General features: G+C 41.4%; 1 protein-coding gene across 1 annotated transcript in view; it reads left to right on the plus strand.

Annotated features, from left to right (window-relative positions):
* The first annotated feature begins 425 nt into the window (after positions 1 to 425).
* Positions 426 to 20175, plus strand: part of PLS1 (plastin 1) — a 72846-nt gene continuing 53096 nt past the window's right edge. The window contains exons 1-3 of the mRNA XM_075268849.1: positions 426 to 501; positions 10680 to 10795; positions 19257 to 19420. Of these exons, the coding sequence (XP_075124950.1) occupies positions 10726 to 10795; positions 19257 to 19420 (234 nt within the window). The 5' untranslated portion in view covers positions 426 to 501; positions 10680 to 10725. The remainder of the gene's footprint in view (positions 502 to 10679; positions 10796 to 19256; positions 19421 to 20175) is intronic.

Genomic DNA, 20175 nt, shown 5'->3' on the forward strand with positions numbered 1-20175 from the left:
CCAGTAGTTTGGTAAAACAGCCCTGGCTCCAATTATAGTACTAGATCTTAGTTCTAATCACTTCTACTCAAGACATGTTTGCTTTAGTTTTAGTGTGCAGTTAGTCTTTTATTTCTCCTGAACATTTACCAATAGATTGACAACTATCAGCACTGACATAAACAAATGATTTCACCCATAGACTGTATACATGATGAAGCTGAGCAGTCAGTAGAGCTGCCAATATAGCAGAACCTTTGGCAGCATCAAACTAAGTCTTTGTTTTAATTTGCTATTTCCAGACAGATAATGCACAGGTAATAGCAGATCAGAAGATCACACCCACACCTTGCTAAGGTTGTACCGCAGGACAAAGTTCCCAAGTGTTATACTTACTACACAACCCTTGGCTGCACTTACCTCTCAGGTTCAGGCTGGAGGATAGATCATTATTTGACAGCACAGTGCAAGACTTAAATGTGCTCTTACATTTGGTTTATTCCACGCCAGCCATTGATCAAGGTATGCTGCTCTACTACTGTGTTGTTATTGTGTTGCTATGTGTTGTCGATCATTGTATCTTGTTATACCAATAGTATCATGTTCATGTAGTACATTGTTAGAACTCCTACCAGTAATCCAGATCATAATTTTGTATATACCCATCCATAAGCACTCTCAGCAGGTCATGTTGTACTATAAGTCAATTCATATACATACCGTACATAATAATAATCATATCACTTGTATAATGCTAAACAGAGCCTCACATATTGGCAGTACCTGAGGATTGAAGTTCAGAAACACTGATCTATGGTAGATGGCCATAGAGTGAAAAGAAGCAACAAGCAGGGATCTTGCAAGTGTCTGCCAAGTAGCCATTGCTTGGTTTGCACATTTTAGTTGTAGTTTACTACTGTCTGTACTGTTACTACCAGAATCACTGTTGTCACGTATGAAAAGACATAGTGTGAATCTATTGTTACACATGTCCCCTGATGGAACCAAAAAATGGAGAAGCTGACTACTAAAATGGCAGTGACACACGGAGCCCAGCGGATCACATTGACTATAATGGGGTCTGTCGGTGTCTGTTATTTTATACAGAAAGTGATCTCTGTGCAGGACTTATAACTCAACCCATCTTCAGTGGACGCTGCAGCAATTTCACTGCTGCACTTTATCTACTTATGTCTTCCTTTTCTTTCTCTTTTCATGTTTTATGCACACAATACCATACAATGCAGGTAGATCACTATCCATAGGGTTCAATGCCTAGGACTTCTATAGATGAGTAAACCACAGCAAGGAAAATCCATCATAACATTGCATATCCTGAATGCCAATGCTTCCTATTGTATTGTGCCAGTAACTATGTCTGAATGCTCCACCATGTCTATCCAATCCATTTTATTTTGTCAAGTACTTTGTCTTATCTGTTTTTTTTGGAGGGGTAATGGTGGGGCTTTCTCCTATGTTTAACCCCTTAAGGACCCGGCCATTTTTTGGTTTCGCATTTTCGTTTTTCCCTCCTCACATTTCAAGAGCCATAACTTTTTCATTTTTCAGTTCACAGAGTCACATGATGGCTTATTGTTTGCGGGACAAATTGTACTTTGTAATGGCATCATTCAATATGCTGTGCAATGTACTGGGAAGCTGGAAAAAAATTCAGAATGAGGTGCAATTGGAGAAAAAATGCATTTGCGCCATTTTCTTATGGGTTTAATTTTTACAGCGTTCACTGTTTGGTACAAATGACATGTTACCTGTGTTCTACGTGTCAGTACGAACGCGGTGATACCAAATTTATATAGTATTTGAAATGTTTTGATACTTTTAAAAAAATGATAAACTTTGCAAAATAGAAAAAAAAATTTGTGTCATCATGTTCTAACACCTGTAACTTTTTCATATTTCCATGTATGGAGCTGGTTGTGGTGTCTTTTTATGCGGGACAAGATGACGTTTCTATTGATACCATTTGGGGAAAGATCTGATGGTTTGATCACTTTTTATTCAATTTTTTATAGGAGGCAAAGTGTTGAAAAAAACGCTTTTTGGCGGTTTTTATTTTTTTTGCCGCTACGCCGTTCGCAGTACGGGATAAATGTTTTAATATTCTAATAGTTCGGGCATTTTGGAGCGCGGGGATACCTAATATGTTTATGTTTAATGTTCTTTTTAATTACTTTTATAGCTAATCTAGGGAAAGGGGGGTGATTTGAACTTTTATATTTTTTTATTTTTTTAATACTTTTAAAAACTTTTTTTTTTCTTCTGTTACATTTATGATCAGACCCCTTAGGTACCTTGAAACCTAGGGGGTCTGATCGCTCATACTATTCACTGCAATACTACAGTACTGCAGTGAATAGCAGAATCCCATCACGTTTGACCGCAGTGTGTAAAGGGTTAACAGCAGCGATCGGCTCGGGCCACCGACCGCTGCTGTTATTGGCAGGTCCTGGCTGTATGATACAGCCGGCATCTGCCGTGTATGGAGCGAGCTCAGCGTGTGAGCTCGCTCCATACATCCCCATGCGACCCATGACGTACAGTTACGTCAAGGGTCGCTAAGGGGTTAATGTTATTTCATCCTCTATATCAGGGATAGTGAACCTTCGGCTCTCCAGCTGCTGTGAAACTACAACTCCCATCATGCTCCATTCACTTCTATGGGAGTTCCAAGAACAGCAGAGTAAGTATGCATGCTGGGAGTTGTAGTTTTGCAACAGCTGGAGAGCCATATGTTCCCTACCCCTGCTCTATATGTATCATCTGGCTGCCAAAAGAATAATTTAATCTACTTACTATGGAATACACGTTCATCGCTGCCTATAACATTTCCATTGGCGTAGCTGTATTATGGTTTGGCTTTTACAGGACAAGTTACATTTTTGAATGACACCATTTAGTGGTACATAAAACTTATTGGGTAACTTTTATGAAATCTTTTTATGGGCAGATGGGAAAACATAGCAAATCCACTATTGCTTCTTGTGTTTATAAGTCCTGTGCCATTCACTGTTTGATATAAATAACATAATATGTTATTTTTCTGTTGCCATTTTCTAAAAGTCATTACTTTTTTTTATTCTTCAATCAATATACCCAAATGGGAGCTTGTTTTTTTGCAGGACGAGATGTATCTTTCAGTGGTGCCATATTGGGGTTCATAAAACGTATTCATTGTTGTTCATTAATTTTATTGGGAAGGATGGATGGAAAAAAAAATAGCAGAAGTTTTTCTGTATTTGGATGCTGTTTATCATATTTTTTAAACTTGATTTATTTTTTTCAGTCCCACTAGGGAATGTCTTGAGTACATTCATTTGATATCTGATCTAATAGTTTGGTATACATAGTATAGAAGTCTAAATTGACAGGGAATCTATTAGGCCATGTATCTAGCACTGCCTAATAGGTATTCAGCCATGGCAGACTTGGAGAATTTCATGGCATACAGCGACATCCTGCAACTGCAGTGCAGGTGTGCAGAAGCCTCGTATCTCAAGTAAACTTGGCAACTAATGGATTAAATAGCCAAGACTGGCATTATTGCTAATCTTGACTGTTTCAGGGCTCGTACACATCTGTGCCCGATCCCCGTTCATGCAGGTTTCCGTTTCCTGCACAAAACTGAGCAGGAGACGGAAACCTGCAGGACTCTTTAAAACCCATTCATTTGAATGGGTTTGAAAGATGTCCAGCTGTGAGCGCCGGTGAGCGTTTCATGCTCTCCGCTGCAAAACCGTTTTTTTTTTTTTAAATCGGACACAGAGTCGGACATGCAGTACTCTGTGTCCGGTTTAAAAAAAACGATTTCGTGGTGGAGAGCATAAAACGCTCACACGGCCGGACCCGGTCTGACAGGTTTCCGTTTTCTGCATGCAGAAGATGGAAAGCTCAGAACGGACTCCGGGCGCTAGTGTGAACCTAGCGTCAGTGGGAGGCCAGATGTCAGTCACCTCCAGGCTGGAAAACCATTTTAGCTTGATATGTCACAAGTTAAATAAACAGTTGCAGCAAAGTTATTTCATTGGCTTACAGGTATTTTTTTTCCTTGCATCCTTCGTTTTTACTATATGTTAAGGTCATCAATATCAGATACTACTTTTGAACCTCAAACTATTCATCTGATGTGGCCACCACAAGCCATATTGGTTTACTCCAACACTACAAAGACATACTGACAATCTATGTAAACTGCTGCAGAATATGATGGTGCTATATAAGTAAGCAAAGTAAATAAATAATATAGTAAGTATACTTGTGAAATCAGCCCTGTTCCTATTCAAGTGAATGGGAGCGGGACTGCAGATCCAGGCATCACTGATACACTGGAACAGCAGCCTTGCTCCCATTCACTTGAATAGGAACAGGGTTTCTTTCAGAAGTATTCATAGTATAAAGCTTCTGAAAGCCACATCTGATAAGTTTGGGGTTCATGTGTTGGACCCCGATTGTTGGTGTTAGTCAGAATGGATTCTCTCCATATCTGCAGATTTGTGAGAGTGACAGTAATTCATATACCCATACAACAGAGGAATGTAGGGTATCTCAGGATTAATAGCATATCCATTATTAAAGTGTGTAGGCTGCACAAAAAGAAGACCTCACGAAGTTTCACTCCTGTTACATAAGAAAATGAGGTACTTTGGAAACAAGCTCACCACAACCTGGACCTTTGTTGGATGTTCAAGCTGGTGGCAGAGGTGCAATGGTAGGGGAAAAATTTTCTTACTGCACTTTAAGCCCTTTAATACAAATTCAGCATTTGTAAATGCCACAGCTGTCCTGACTATTCTTATTGTCTTCTCTTATCTAATGATTACTTCCAGTAGGGCACTGTGCCATATCTAACAAAGCTGTCATGAACGTGATGGGGGCGGGGCACTATCATCGTGGTTATGGCACAAAAATGACATAAAATTGTTGTAAGTCAGTGATTTACCACTGACTTGTGCCAATTTTTTTAAGGCCAGTAGCATTCTTGTGCTGGCCCTGCCCCTTTCCCGAAAATGATTGGAGGCCCAGGGTGAGGAGCAGACTGGGTCCAACAGATGGGAGCCTCGATCCATCTGCTTCGTATCTGTGAGATCTATAAAAGATGATATGGACAGAGTAGTATTCACAGAACCACCTTTAATATTTTTCATCAATTCAATATATTTACTTGGATAACAAGGACAGAACAGGCATTGTCTAGTTTCTCTTTCCAGCCACATAAACCACCTTAACCCTCAAAAGTAATCCTAAACTTATTGCCACAATGGTGATAATTGTAGAACTATATATCAGGGCTACAGTGACCTTCATCTCCTACAGTCATTAAAATTCCACTGATAACAAGGACGTGCTAAACCACAAAGTACATGTATAAGAAACCCAAAGGTGACTGAATATCTCATCTACCTGTTCATGAAGACATTCTCCAAGATATTAATACCATTATGAAACAGGGCGTGGAAAAAATAATCTGACAGTAAACTCAAATGCAGAGTATAAAAACCACATGTCAGATATAAGATCAATCCTCCTAATTTACTATTCCAAAGACAAAGTGAGATGGAGTGTGAACTTCCATAACAAAAAGCTTACATATCAAATTTGTGTTAAAGGGAAAGTCTCACCAGGACAGGTTTTCTTATTGCAAATGTAGCTATAGTATGCCGTATTAAAATAGTTTATTCATAGACATAGTTGACAACTTTTTCATAACAATCTGTGCAAATTCGACCTCTATTTGTCTGAACATGGGCAAGGTGTGTGTAAACTGTTCCTAAAAATAGGTGCTCCTTTATTGGTTAGGGGAAAACCTAAAGGTGAGAATTAACTCTTCATGACGTCTTGGTAATTTTTAATTTAAAAAATTGCATTGTCTGCAATATATGGCTACAGTTTGCAGGTTGCTTGCATTTTCTCTATAAGCTGCAAAAAAATGACAGCGACCTGTGCTATACTTGGCAGTGACGGGACTTTGGACACATACAGTATGCTTATCCATGCAATTATTTGTGCAAATACTCAGTGACATGGGTAATAAACCGTTCCTACCTGGAAAATGATATTATTTACACTTGCAACAAGATCTAGAAAATGTAATAATTGTTTTCATTGTAAGGAAAATTGGTGAAGTGCAAATCATCTAAAATAGCTTATGATACCTGGAAGTGAGGACAGACATCTGATCAGAGAGGTACTGTAAAGTACCATATTTGTTAGGTTTGTACAAATGTAACTGAGCTGTATATATCATATGGCACAAACTGTTGTGTTATCAAAAGGTCTTGGCCATGATATTCCATAAGACATTGGGTAAGAACACTTTCGTACTTATTGTGCTGTGGCTTTTGCTATATATATTGTTCATTTCATTTTTCACCAACCTCAACAGTGCTTATGAAGGTTTGAGAAAGGTATGGGTCTAAGGCTTCTGTCTCTGCCAAGGAGGCAACTTGCAACAACAGGAACCTTTCTCTTTTGTTCTGCCTGCAGCTGGAGCCTAGGAAAGCTAAACTACTCCCCTTTAGAGGAGATCATACTGTACCACGTGATAGTGACAGTGCCAGCGGTCCTGGCATGCATTGATTTATCACAGTGGCTCATTCTAGATTTGAAATCTATTGCGGTTTTATTCTTTCTAGTCTAGGTTTATACCACCTACTGGTTAGCTTACCTTACTGCAAATATTTGCGCCAGAAATGTGGCTTAAAGTGTAACTCCCATTTTATGTAATTATATTTATGTATTTATTTTCCATTGTGTTGGGGGTTGATTGATGAAAATTTTTGTAATATTGTAATATATTTAACCTATCTAACTTCCTTTTTAATAGAAAAGAGGCTGTAAAATTTTCCCTAACAAACCGCTAATGAAGCTGTTGCTAAGGAAAATCCATACACATTTGTACTGCCAGTATGTAGAGTTGTAGCATTTTCCAAAGGGGGTAGCATCACTTCAAATGGCTGGATCTTTAGTTTTGTACAACCTAGAAAAATCGTTTAGGTGTCGTATGAAAGTTGATGATGTTAGATAGTTTAATTAAGTGTATTACAAAAATGTTCAGTAAAAAAACCCCCCCAACAATAGCAAAACAAAAAAACAGGAGGTACACTTTAATCCTGGTGCATGTTGTTCATCTTAAGCTCTGCCCCTTTTTTTCAGACAAAGGTAAAATAAAGTGTTTAAAACACATAACAAATGTAGGTAGTAAACAGCATGTATGGCCGTAACAAATGTATGTAGTAAACAGTATGTATGGCCGTAACAAATGTATGTAGTAAACAGCATGTATGGCCGTAACAAATGTATGTAGTAAACGGCATGTATGGCCATAACAAATGTATGTAGTAAACAGCATGTATGGGCGTAACAAATGTATGTAGTAAACGGCATGTATGGCCGTAACAAATGTATGTAGTAAACAGCATGTATGGGCGTAACAAATGTATGTAGTAAACGGCATGTTACATAGTAGATGAGGTTGGACAAAGACACCACTCCATCAAGTCTAACCTATAACCCTACAATCCCCTACAGTGTTGATCCAGGGGAAGGCAAAAAAACCATGAGGCTCATGCCAATTGCCCCAATCCAGGGAAAAAATTAATTCCCGACACCAATCTGGCAGTCAGTATAAAAACCCTGGATCAACGTGTCCTTAAAATCTAGAGTCCATAACCTGTTATATTGTTCTCTTCAAGAAAGGCATCCGGGCCCTCTTTGAACTTGCACAATGAATCCGCCATCACCACTTCCTGGGGCAGAGAGTTCCAGAGCCTCGTTGTTCTTACTGTGAAGAATCCCCTTCTATGTTTCTGGTGAAACCTTCTCTCCTCCAGACGTAGAGGATGTCCCCTTGTCACTGTCACTGGCATAGGAGTAAAAATATCCTTAGAAAGTTCTTTGTATTGTCCCTTCATGTATTTGTACATTGTTATTAGATCTCCCCGTAGACGTCTTTTCTCTAAACTGAATAACCCCAAGTTTGTTAATCGATCGTTGTACTCCATGTATGTCCGTAACAAATGTATGTAGTAAACAGCATGTATGGCCGTAACAAATGTATGTAGTAAACAGCATGTATGGCCGTAACAAATGTATGTAGTAAACAGTATGTACGGCTGTAACAAATGTATGTAGTAAACAGTATGTACGGTAGTTTATTTAAGACAAATGAAGCCAGAATTCTGGTATGCTTAGCTCAGTAAAATTGCCCCAGTGTGTGTTTTTTAGTCTGGTACAACATTTGCATGACACTAGGTTCACACCTGCATTCAGGTTTCCATTCTTTGCTTAGGGATCTAAACAACGGAAACCGAATCCGCTTAAAAAACAGTTACCCGCAGAAACCTGCAGATCCCATAGACTATAATGAAGTGTGCCAGGTTTCTGCCCGGGTTGTGCCCGAAAAATGTGGAGTGAGAAGTCCTGCTTGCTTCAGTGTTCAGTTTGACCACCCTAGGGAGCAGGAGTTCTGGAAGTGATGATATACCCTCATCTCAACATCATGCAGTCTATCTGGGATTACATGAATTGACAGAAGGATTGGAGCATGCTACATCCAAAGCCTACAACTGTAGTTAGTTCTCAAAGATTTTTGAAAAAAAAACTTTCTGCTAAGTTCCTTCTAGATCTGTGTGGAAGTGCACCTAGAACTGATGCAGTTTTGAAAGCAAATATTGGTCACTTCTAATATTATTTTGATATAGATTGTTGTTAATTCACTCCCTTTTATTAATTAACAAAATTAACTGTTAAAACTTTTATTTTTATAATGCATTCTTACTGTAGAGCATTTTTTCCATGTCTGCCTAAAACCTTTGCACATCGCTGTATATATCTGCATACAGGGGCTTGCGAAAGTATTCATACCCCTTGAATGTTTTCACATTTTATCACCTAACAACCACAAACTTAAATGTATTTTATTGAGATTTTAAGTGACAGACCAACACAAAGTAGCAGATAATTGTGAAGTGGAACAAAAATTATACATGGATTTCAAAATTTTAATCAAAGTATGATAAGTAAGTCTTCAGCCCCCTGTACTCTGATATCCCTAAATAAAATCTGGTACGCACAATTACCTTCAGAAGTCACTTAATTAGTTAATAGAGTCCAATAGTATAATTTGGTCTCAGTGTACATAGACCTGTTCTGTGAAGGCCCCAGTGGTTTATTAGAGAACACTAGTGAACATACAGCACCATGGAGACCAAGGAACTCACCAGACAGGTCAGAGATAAAGTTGTGGAGAGGTGTAAAGCAGGGTTAGGTTATAAAACATATCCCAAGCTTTGAGCTTCCCAAGGAGCACTGTTTAATCCATCATCCAAAAAATGGAAAAAGTATTCTACAACTGCAAACCTACCAAGACATGGCCGTCCACCTAAACTGACAGACTGAACAAGGAGATCACTGGTCAGAGAAGCAGCCAAGAGGCCCATTCTACCTATGGAGGAGCTGAAGAAATCTACAGCTCAGGTGGGAGAATCTGTTCACAGATCAACTATGTTGTGCACTCCACAAACCCGGCCTTAATGGAAGAGTGGCAAGAAGAAAACCATTGTTGGAAGAAAGTGCTGTTAGCAGTTTGCCACAAGCCATATAGTGGACATGGCAAACATGGAAGAAGGTTCTCTGGTCAGATGAAACCAAAGTTGAACTTTTTGAGCTGAATGCAAAGCGTTATATATGGTGGAAAAGTAACAGTGCTCATCACCCTGAACACATCATCTCCACTGTGACACATGGTGGTGGCAGCATCATACTGTGGGGAGACTTTTCTTCCGCAGGGACAGGGAAGATGGTCAGAGTTGATGGGAAGATGGATGGAGCTAAATACAGGGCAATCCTGGAAGAAAACCTGCTGGAGGCTGCAAAAGACTTGAGATTGGGGAGAAGATTCACCTTCCCCAGCAAACAATGACCCTAAACATACAGCCAGAGCTACAGTGGAATGGGTTACAGCAAAGAAAAATCATGTGTTAAAATGGCCCAGTCAAAGTCCAGACCTAAATCCCATTGAGCATCTGTGAACAGCAATTTTCAAGTCGCGCCATAGACGTTCTCCATCCAATCTGGCTGAGCTTGAGCTATTTTGCAAAGAGGAAAGGGCAAAAATCTCAGTCTCTAGATGCGCAAAGCTGGTAGAGACATACACCAAAAGACTTGCAGCTGTAATTGTAGCGAAATGGGGCTCTAAAAAGTATTGATATAGGGGGATGAAGACTTCTGCACATCACACTTTCAGTTTTTTATTTGAATAAAATTGTGAAAACCATGTATCATTTTCCTTCCACTTCACAATTTATCTGCTTCCTTGTGTTGGTCTATCACTTAAAATCTCAATAAAATACATTTAAGTTTCTGGTTGTAAGGTGACAAAATGTGAAAATGTTCAGAGGGTATGAATACTTTTGCAAGGCCCTGTATGTCCATGAATGATATTAGCAGCACTTTTTATATGCTTTGTACTTTAGGTAATTGGTGTATTTATGTGATCCTTTTCTTAGATGTAGGGTGTAAACATTAATTTATGCATGCCCCGTCATTATTTAAAAGGCAGGCAAGCATTGTAAACATAACTGGTCCATCCATAGTCAAAGTGTAGTATCCATATTCACTAGTAACTCTAAGATGAAGGTGTGAAGATGTCCAGATAGTCACATTCCTCCATTCTCCATTATTAGGTCCCAAGAATAACCTCTTGAGATCTCTACCTGCCTGCCATAGGACATGGCTAACAATACAATCACCATATCCAGAGAGGAACTTGAAGAACTCAAGGAAGCTTTTGACAAAGTTGGTAAGTGAGTTTGTTGACTAGATAGAAATTGAAGATATCCTGTGAAATCTGACCTGTTACTATATGTTTCTAATGTAAAGTTTGTATTTAAGTGTTTACCTTTCTTGAGTTTAGTTTCATTTTATTGTAAGGCCCTGTTCACACGGGGATCGGATTGGCGGATTTTGGTTCCAAGAGTGACGCGGGAAGCCGCGTCACAATAGGGCCAAAAATGCGCCTGCCACGACTGTCGCGGCTTCCCCCTCCGGAGTAGGCTCAAATGAATGGGCCTAGTCGAGAGGGTGTTGCCTTGAGGCGGATGTCGGGGCTGAATCAACCGCGGAGTCCGTCTGAAGAAATGGCAACTCGTTTCTTTTTTCCATGAGCGGCAACATGCCATGGTCTACTTAGACCTCCATTGTGAGGGGGCGAATTATGATGTGGATTCAGCGCCATAATCCGCCCCCTCTTGCTCCGTGTGAAGGGGGTCTAAGATATACCGTATAATAAAATATATACATTGTAAAGTTTGTTACTAAATACTAAAAATAAAACAAAGGAAACAATATTTTGGGAATATACACCAAAATATACAGAATGTAAGGTATTTTAGGCAAAAATAAGAGATTAACTCCACATAAAGTTTTTCCTTTTTACACCAAAAAGAAGATTGGATCCCGTTTTGGATCAGGTCTCAGTTCTGGCTTAAAAAAGGCACTTAATAATTGCTTCAAAACTGCCATAATTTGTGCCAAAAAACTGTAACATAATGTGCGCCACATTTATTAAGTGTTTTAGACATTTTATAGACATTTTCTTGATTGGCTGAAAAGGGAAATGACCTCATGATAAAGGGGTGTTGGCCAATTGCCAAACTCTGCAGCCAAATTTTTAAAGAGGACTTTTCACCTCGTGGGGCACATGCGGTGTAATACACTGCTTGAAAGCCGGCAATGCACTGAATTCAGCACACTATTGGCTTTCCCGTTCTGTGCCCCCACTGAAGAGCTATCGGTGCCGATACCGTAGCTCTTCAGTGTCAAAAGGGCATTTCTCCAGGTTCTCCTTTTATCTTTCAGACCACACTTTCACTGATACACATGGCCATTTTTCTTGGACATTAGTTGACTGTGAGTCTGTACAAATGAAAACATGGGAAGAACATGCAAATCTGACTACCATGATGTAATTAGGATGCCAGTGCCTCAAGTATGCACAGAAATAGAGGGCGCTGACTGAGAATGTGCAACTCTAACTTCCATGATGTAATTAGGAAGACAGAGTCTCAGTCAAAACATCCAATAGAGGGCGCTCCCTTTAACATCATGCCGACCTTCTCAGAGGCCTTTGTTTGCAATGATGTTGGGATTTTACCAGATACAGTCCCTCAGCCAAGGTAGCTGTTTCGATGTATTTGCATCTCATCAACTTGGCACAGAGAGGACTGATCTGGCAGAGGTGAGAGGCTTAGATAGGGTTGAGGGGATATCATCACTCCATAGGGAGAGAACCACCATTTAGGTGTGTGGAGTCTTATTAAACCATGAACGCTCCACTGTGCAAAGGAACATGGGAAGAATATGCAAATCTGACTACCATGATGTAATTAAGATGCCAGTGCCTCATGTATGCACACCGATAGAGGGCACTGACTGAGAATGTGCAAGTCTATCTTCCATGATGTAATTAGGAAGACAGAGTCTCAGTCAAAAGATCCAATAGAGGGCGCTCCCTTTAACATCAGCTTGGCACAGAGAGGACTGATCTGGCAGAAGTGAGAGATTAGATGGGGTTGAGGGGATATCGTTATCCATAGGGAGAGAACCACCATTTAGGTGTGTGGAGTCTGCCTCTCACCTCTGCCATGACATGACATGAAAAACATAAAGCCGAACTGTAGTGTGAACCTCCCTGGACCCATCTTATACTGCTAACTATCGAACCATTTCTAAACTCCCCTTTATCTCTAAAATCTTCGAACGCTTGGTCTATTCTCATTTAATCTGCTATCTCTCTGCTAACTCTTTAATTGACTCCTTAAAATCTGGTTTCCGCGCTCTGCACTCTACTGAAGCGGCCCTCACAAAATTCTCCAATGATCCCTGATGGTTAAATCCAATGGTGACTGTTCTCTTCATATTCTTCTGGATCTTTCAGCAACAATTGACACTCTTAACCACCAACTCCTCCTCACTATGCTCCGCTCAGTCGGCCTCAAGGACACTGCGCTCTCCTGGTTCTCCTCTTACCTCTCAGACCGCACTTTCAGTGTTTCATTTCTGGGCTCTGTTTCTTTCCCTTGCCATCGGGGTTCCTCAGGGCTCGGTCCTAGACCCCTGATCTTCTCTCTCTACACAGCCCTCATTGGACAAACCATCACCAGATTTGGCTTGGTAAGTTCTTTATGCTGATGACACCCAATTATACACATCTTCCTGTGACGTCACCCCTGCACTAATACAGAACACCAGTGAGTGTCTCTCTGCTGTCTCAAATATTATGTTATCTTTATTCTATCTGAAACTGAATCTCTCAAAGACTGAACTACTGCTGTTTCCACCATCTAACACATCTGTTCCTGATATATCCATTGCAGTCTCTGGCATTACTATCATAACTCCTAGGCAGCATGCCTACTTCCTCAGGGTTGTGTTTGACTCAGACCTTTCCTTCACCCCCCCCCCATATCCAATCACTTGCACGCTTGTGTCATCTGAACATCAAAAACATCTCCAGAATACGTCTTTACATCCTTTCCTTACCAGAGATACATTAAAGACACTTATTGTAGCCCAAATCCACTCTTGCCTCGATACTGTAACTCCTTTCTAATCGGTGTTACCCTTCCTAAATGCTCCCCTCTATAATCTATTCTGAATACAGCTCATCTATCAGTCTAGACGCTACAGCAATGCCTCTGGCCTGTGCCAATCACTACAATGGCAGCCTATTCATTACAGAATACAATTTAAAGTTATCCCCCTCATCCACAAGGCTCTCCATAATGCTGCACCTCCCTACATTTCCTCCCTCATCTCTGTCTACCGCCCAACCCGTGCTCTCCGTTCACTCAATGACCTAACACTTACATCCTCTATTATCAGAGCTTCCCACACTTGTATACAAGACTTATCCTGAGTTGCACCACTTCTCTGGAATGCTCTATCCCGGACAATCAGATTAACTCCCAATTTCTACAGCTTCAAGCGCAAACTGAACACACATCTTTTCAGACAGGCCTATCACAATTCCTAATGTAAACTCTTCCATAGTTGAATCCCTAAAACAAACCCTCCTCTATTCATGCCCCCACATTACCCTACATGATATGATATACTTTATATGTCCAGGCACTAGCTGCACGTTAAAGGACATGACTGGTGACAGCTCATACGGTTTTATGTTTGTCTAATGAAATGACAGTAATCTCTATTACAAAATTGTCTGACCATTGTTTAAGCAATGCTACCTCAGATGCTGCCCCTGCTACCTCTTGTGTCACCCCCTCTACCTCATAGATGGTAAGCTTTTGCGAGCAGGGCCCTCAGTTTCATTGTGTGAATTGACTATTTCTATGTAATTTATCTTTTCTGTCTGTACTTGAACCCTACAAATTGTACAGTGCTGCAGAATATGTTGGTGCTATATAAATAAAATGCATTACGGTATATTATTAACCTAGCCTAATGTATATTTACAGCTATAAAACATCAGAGAGAATATCATTAAGTGTAGCCTGACTATAGGCTTGATAAGTGAATAGGCTGTAGGGAAAGTATTGCAGAGCTCAGAACAATCCTCATGTTACGACTAACAGAGATTATACTGCTGCTGTAGTAAATATATCCCATAATTGACATTCCAGAGGTTTCTGGGTGGACCCTTGTCACTGTCGACATTAATCAATGTCCTAGTAAGCTTATGTCCAAATAAAGGCAGGACTCGTATCTAAGGTGGATAGATGCAACACATAATAAACATCAGAGCACCTCCGCCCAGAACACCTTCCTGTAAGAGCCAGATGGAAATTTAACAAGAAAAGCCTATCTAGCAAACAGGAGGCTTGTTATGTATATACGGTACATTTTGTGTCTAATAAAATTCATGTCCTAGAAGTGTGCAAAGTATTTGTCCTTATCCTCTCGCTTCCTAGTTTTCTAATGGACTCCTGGCAGATTTATCAATAAAGTGGAAGTGATGCTGAATCACTTTTAAGGAAGGCTGTGAATCACTGAGTAGGACCGCCCACTGGACTCCTAAGCTCAGAATGAGCACAGATGTCAATTCAATTTCTAGTGTACTACATCTGTTTCCACAAAACTATATATCAATCTGCTCCTCCTGCTCTATAACATTCGGCTGCATTTTTAATATGACAGTTTTGCTTAATAGTGTGTCCTGCATCATGCCTATAGATAATGTATTTATCATGTAACAACAAATGGCAGATATTTTCTAAGCTGCAGGAAGATAATTTTTTTGACTGGTGAAGAAACAATTCCTTTTATGGAAGAGTCAGGAGTCGTACATTGTACTTTGAGCAGATATCTGGTAGTAAAAGATATAGGACAAGCTCTATAATATTAACGTGACTGTCCTGACATCTGCATGAAGTAACTACTTTAACTCACCACCGCACAGAAAGAGAATAAATGTTAGTTTTCCGTTCATACAGGTGTGATGTTCAGTTCACTAGGTTTTCATCACCCCTGTGCTATTCTATCCAGTGATAGAAACAAAAACCTGATGAAAATCTGATTCCTAATATCTTCCATTAGGATATGTTACGAAACAGATCCATCACTCATGTTATGGATCCTTTGAAGATGCCTGGGATTAGGAAAATAAAGTGTCATTCTTTTCCATGCAATTCATCCTCATTCAAATGAGTTAGGCTGCAGGGCCATCTCCAGGTTTTCGTGGGGCCTTGGACTGACAGAGTATCAATGGAGTATCAATGTCCTCAACAAGGACATCACATCTGCTCTTTATCCACGGACTCTATGTTCCATTTACAACAGTAACAACTATAACATTGCAGTGAGTGGTAATATATGCAAATAGACGATACGCTGTCTGCATCTGTCAGTCTTTCAGAACAGCAAACTGCAGAGATAAAAGTCTTGCAAGCATTTCTCTCCACATTTTTTGGAAATCGGGCAGAAACCCGGTGGGGTCCATTATAGTCTATGGGGTCTGCGCAGGGGTGAACCTGCCCCTTTCGCCGCCCGAGGCGAACGACAGAAAGCCGCCCCCCCCCCCCCCGAGGAGGGGGCGGGGCGGATGGGCGTGACTGAATGAAGGTGCGGGGCTAAGCTAAGGGGGCGGGGCTTAGCTGCGTTCGCAGGCAGAGAGCAGGCACGTAGAGGACCTGCTCTCTGCCTGAGCGTGAGGGGAGGCAGCTGGCGCAGCGCTGCTCCAGTGGCCTCCCCAATCCACCGCTCGATGCTAAGCCAGTCCAGGACAGCTTGTCCTGGACTGGCTTAGGTAAGCAAAAATGCCGCCCTCCATGAGGCCCTGGCATAGCGCCGCCTGAAGCGGTCGCTACAGGTCGCCTCGTGGGAGGTGCAGCGCTGCGTCTGCGGGTGAACAGAAAACCAAGTGCAGATATGAACTTAGCCTGATCTGTTTTTAACTAATGTAAAACGGACATCATTCGGTTTTACATTAGTTAAAAACAAACAATTGATTTATTCGGGGTTCGTGTGTTCATGAAAACGGACCAAGATACAGCATGTCAGTTTTTTGACTGCCAATAAAAACGGTCAGTCAAAAAAAAAGACTTGTTAAATCAATGTGTTCCCAAAATGTCTGCGCGATGGATGTTGCAAAAACAGCCATCAAACAGACTTTCTTCACCGTCATGTGAATAAGCCTTTAGTTATAAGATTTGTTCAGGATTGGAAAAAAATGGGCCATTATTGTTCATGGTGTGATTCTGGTACTGTAACCACAATCATCAGACACAGTTCACCGATGACACTGGGTATTTTTTTCTTATTTTGGGCACCCCCTATGGATGCATGTTGCCTTTACCCAGGGTGCACACAGCTCCTGTTAGCACCCAATTAATAATACTAATTATTATTGTTTATTTATATAGCACCATTAATTCCATGGTGCTTTACATTCGGGGGTTTACATACAATACACAAAATATACAGGTAGATATAATACTAACAGTGACTGACTGGAACAGTGGGGTAGAGGGCCCTGCCTGCGAGGGCTTACAATCTATAGTAATCATCTGATCATCGTGTGCTGCATGCAGCTGTGGCAGTGTGGATATGCACCCTAACTCTTTCTGGATCTCTCATTGACTTTAATAAGGGTGATTGCACCTTTACAGCCATAGATGGGAAATCAGACATTTGTCCACAGAACAGAACCATACACCTCCTTTCACTCCACGGACCTCCACTGGAATGTAGGATCGGCAGCTTTTTTCTGCCCCTATTATGAGCCTTGGATATACACCTGGGCTGAGGCCTACCTCAGATCCGCCCTGGACCACTCATATGTCAGAAACCTGGGGCTGATATATCTGGACTCTAGCACTCTGCCTGTCACCTTCTCACTATGTATATATATATATATATATATATATATATATATATATATATTTCTGGGTCGTGTCTTGTGGTCCCAGTCGGCAAAAGGTATGTCCCGGATTCAACTCATCTGCGTCCGGAGAATTCATCTGATTGATGTTGATTCTCCAAGGGATCTCTCTCCCACATCTGGGTCATGTGCCCCAAAATTAGTCCCTTCTGGAAGGTGATCAAGAGAGAGATTAAATCCATTTGCCATGTTAAAGGGATTCTACCATTAAACTACCTTTTTTTTCTAATGAACACGTCAGAATAGCCTTAAGAAAGCCTATTCGTCTCCTACCTTTAGACGTGGTCTCCGCCGTTCCGTTCCGTAGAAATACCGGTTTTAACCGGTATGCAAATGAGCTCTCCGCAGCAATGAGGGCGGGCCCCAGCGCTGAAACACCGATGAGCGCGTCCTCATTGCTGCCCAGAGCTCTTTCCTGCGCCGCCTCCTTCTTCTGCAGCAACTCCGCCTCTTCTGGCTTCTCTTGCTCTTGTAGTTCTATACAGGAGCATAGAGAGGCCACCACAAAATGGCCACCGGCCAGCACCTGTATTGAACTGCAAGAGCGGCTACCCCAAAATGGCTGCCGGCCGGCTCCTGTATTGAACTGCAAGAACGGCTACCCAAAAATGGCCGCTGGCCATTTTTGGGTAGCCGCTCTTGCAGTTCAATACAGGACCCGGCGGCCATTTTGGGGTGGCCTCTCTATCCTCCTCTATAGAACTACAAGAGCAAGAGAAGCCAGAAGAGGCGGAGTTGCTGCAGCAGAAGAAGGAGGCGGCGCAGGAAAGAGCTCTCGGGCAGCAATGGGAATGCGCTCATCGGCCTTTCAGCGCTGGGGCCCGCCCTCATTGCTGCGGAGAGCTCATTTGCATACCGGTTAAAACTGGTATTTCTACGGAACGGCGCGACGGAGACCACGTCTAAAGGTAGGAGACGAATAGGCTTTCTTAAGGCTATTCCGAAGTGGTAATTAGAAATAAAAGTAGTTTAATGGTAGAATCCCTTTAAATTGAAGCTATGGCTTGAAACCATTCTGCTGTGGGCGTCTTCTCCCGACTTTTCTCCCAGACGGTCGTGTCTTAGCTGTAGGGGTCATTAATGTCCACCTCTAGTTGCCCCCAGTTTAATGTCCCCCTCCAGTTGCCTTCACAGTTTGATATCCCCCTCTAGTTGCCCCCACGGTTTAATGTCCCACACCAGCTGACCTCACAGTTTAATGTCCCTCTTCTTCAGCTACCCCAGTTTCATGTCCCCCCTCTAGTTGCCCCTAGTTTAAACTGGGGCAGCCATAGGGAAACTTTAAACTATGGAGCAGTTGGAGAGTGACATTTAACTGGGGCAGCTGGAGGGGGGCTTTAAACTATGGGGGCACCAGGAGAGAGACTTGGTGTGGAGTCTATTTTTAGGAGAACATTATAATGTGGGGGCATATAATATTAGGGTTATTGTGTCGGGAGCACTAAGAGAAATGGATGGAATGGGCGGTGTCAATTTAGAAGTGGGTGGAGCTAAATTTGCAGTCCATTTATATAGTGGCTGTAAATATTGTTTATATTTAACCAAATTGTATAATTAGGTAACTAAATTGTATCATGTGTTGCCTAGCGAGCTTCTACAGTTGATTGAGTGCATGGCTTTAGGGGCAAAGTTTACAGAATGAATGACATACTACTGCAATAGCTGGATATGTAGAACAATGGAGAATGTGTAATAAAATACATACCTTTCAGGATTGTCATCACTTGTTCACTCTATTTAGGTTTTATGATTTCTAGTAAAAAAAACTTTTCATTAACTGTTTTTTTGTGTTTTTCTAATATTAGTTTTACAGTACAACATCACTCACCCTGCTGCAACACTGTGTTTTTTCTTACTGCAGATGCTGACAGCAGTGGATACATCAATGACTATGAACTCCAAGATTTGTTCAAAGAAGCCAATCTCCCCCTGCCTGGCTACCGGGTGCGAGAGATCATAGAGAAAATATTTGCAGCAGCTGACCGAAATAAAGATGGGAAGATAGATTTTGAGGAGTTTGTTGCGGTGAGTTATCTGCATGTAGTAATTTAAAGGGAGTCTGTCATTGGTGTCATTGGTTTTGAGATAAAGACATTCCTGGATAGCCTGTAAAAAGGTTTTCTACTACTACTTTCTTTTTCTCGATTCTCCCTGCCGCTCCTTTGTAATCCTGGTTAATTACTTTATGTAAATGAGCACACGAAGCACCCTGGGCGTTCCCCAGGGCCTCCAAGTACCCCCCTCCCCCCCACACGTCATACCTCTTTTCACACCCCTCCATTGCTTGTGCTCCGTCTGCCCTCCTCCTCCTCCCCGGATGTTCTTCCGGCCAGATCGCGCTCCTGCATTTCAAATCTCGGGCATGCTGAGTTCCGCTCACTTCAGAGAGGTACTGCGCGTGTCCGAGCGCCATTTTGGTATAGAGAACTGTATATACACGACCGTACTGGGCGCAGCGTGTTCGTGTAGTTGGCTACAATTCACATCCTCACTCTTATTACGATTTTCAGGTTCGTCATAGGAACAGAAAAACAGAATGTAGTTTAAGGCTAAGGCCCTATACAGTGAATTGAAGTCAAAAACGCTGCGAACAAGGCAGCGTTTTTCACAGAAAGTCTGCAGAGTTTTCCTCGATTATAATTACACTGCTCAAAAAAATAAAGGGAACACTTAAGCAACACAATGTAACTCCAAGCAGCACTGATTCACAATCAATTTCACATGCTATTGTGTAAATGGAATAGACAACAGATGGAAATTATTGGCAATTATCGAGACAC

The sequence above is a fragment of the Leptodactylus fuscus genome, chromosome 3 (assembly GCF_031893055.1).
Source record: "Leptodactylus fuscus isolate aLepFus1 chromosome 3, aLepFus1.hap2, whole genome shotgun sequence".
Taxonomy (NCBI): domain Eukaryota; kingdom Metazoa; phylum Chordata; class Amphibia; order Anura; family Leptodactylidae; genus Leptodactylus; species Leptodactylus fuscus.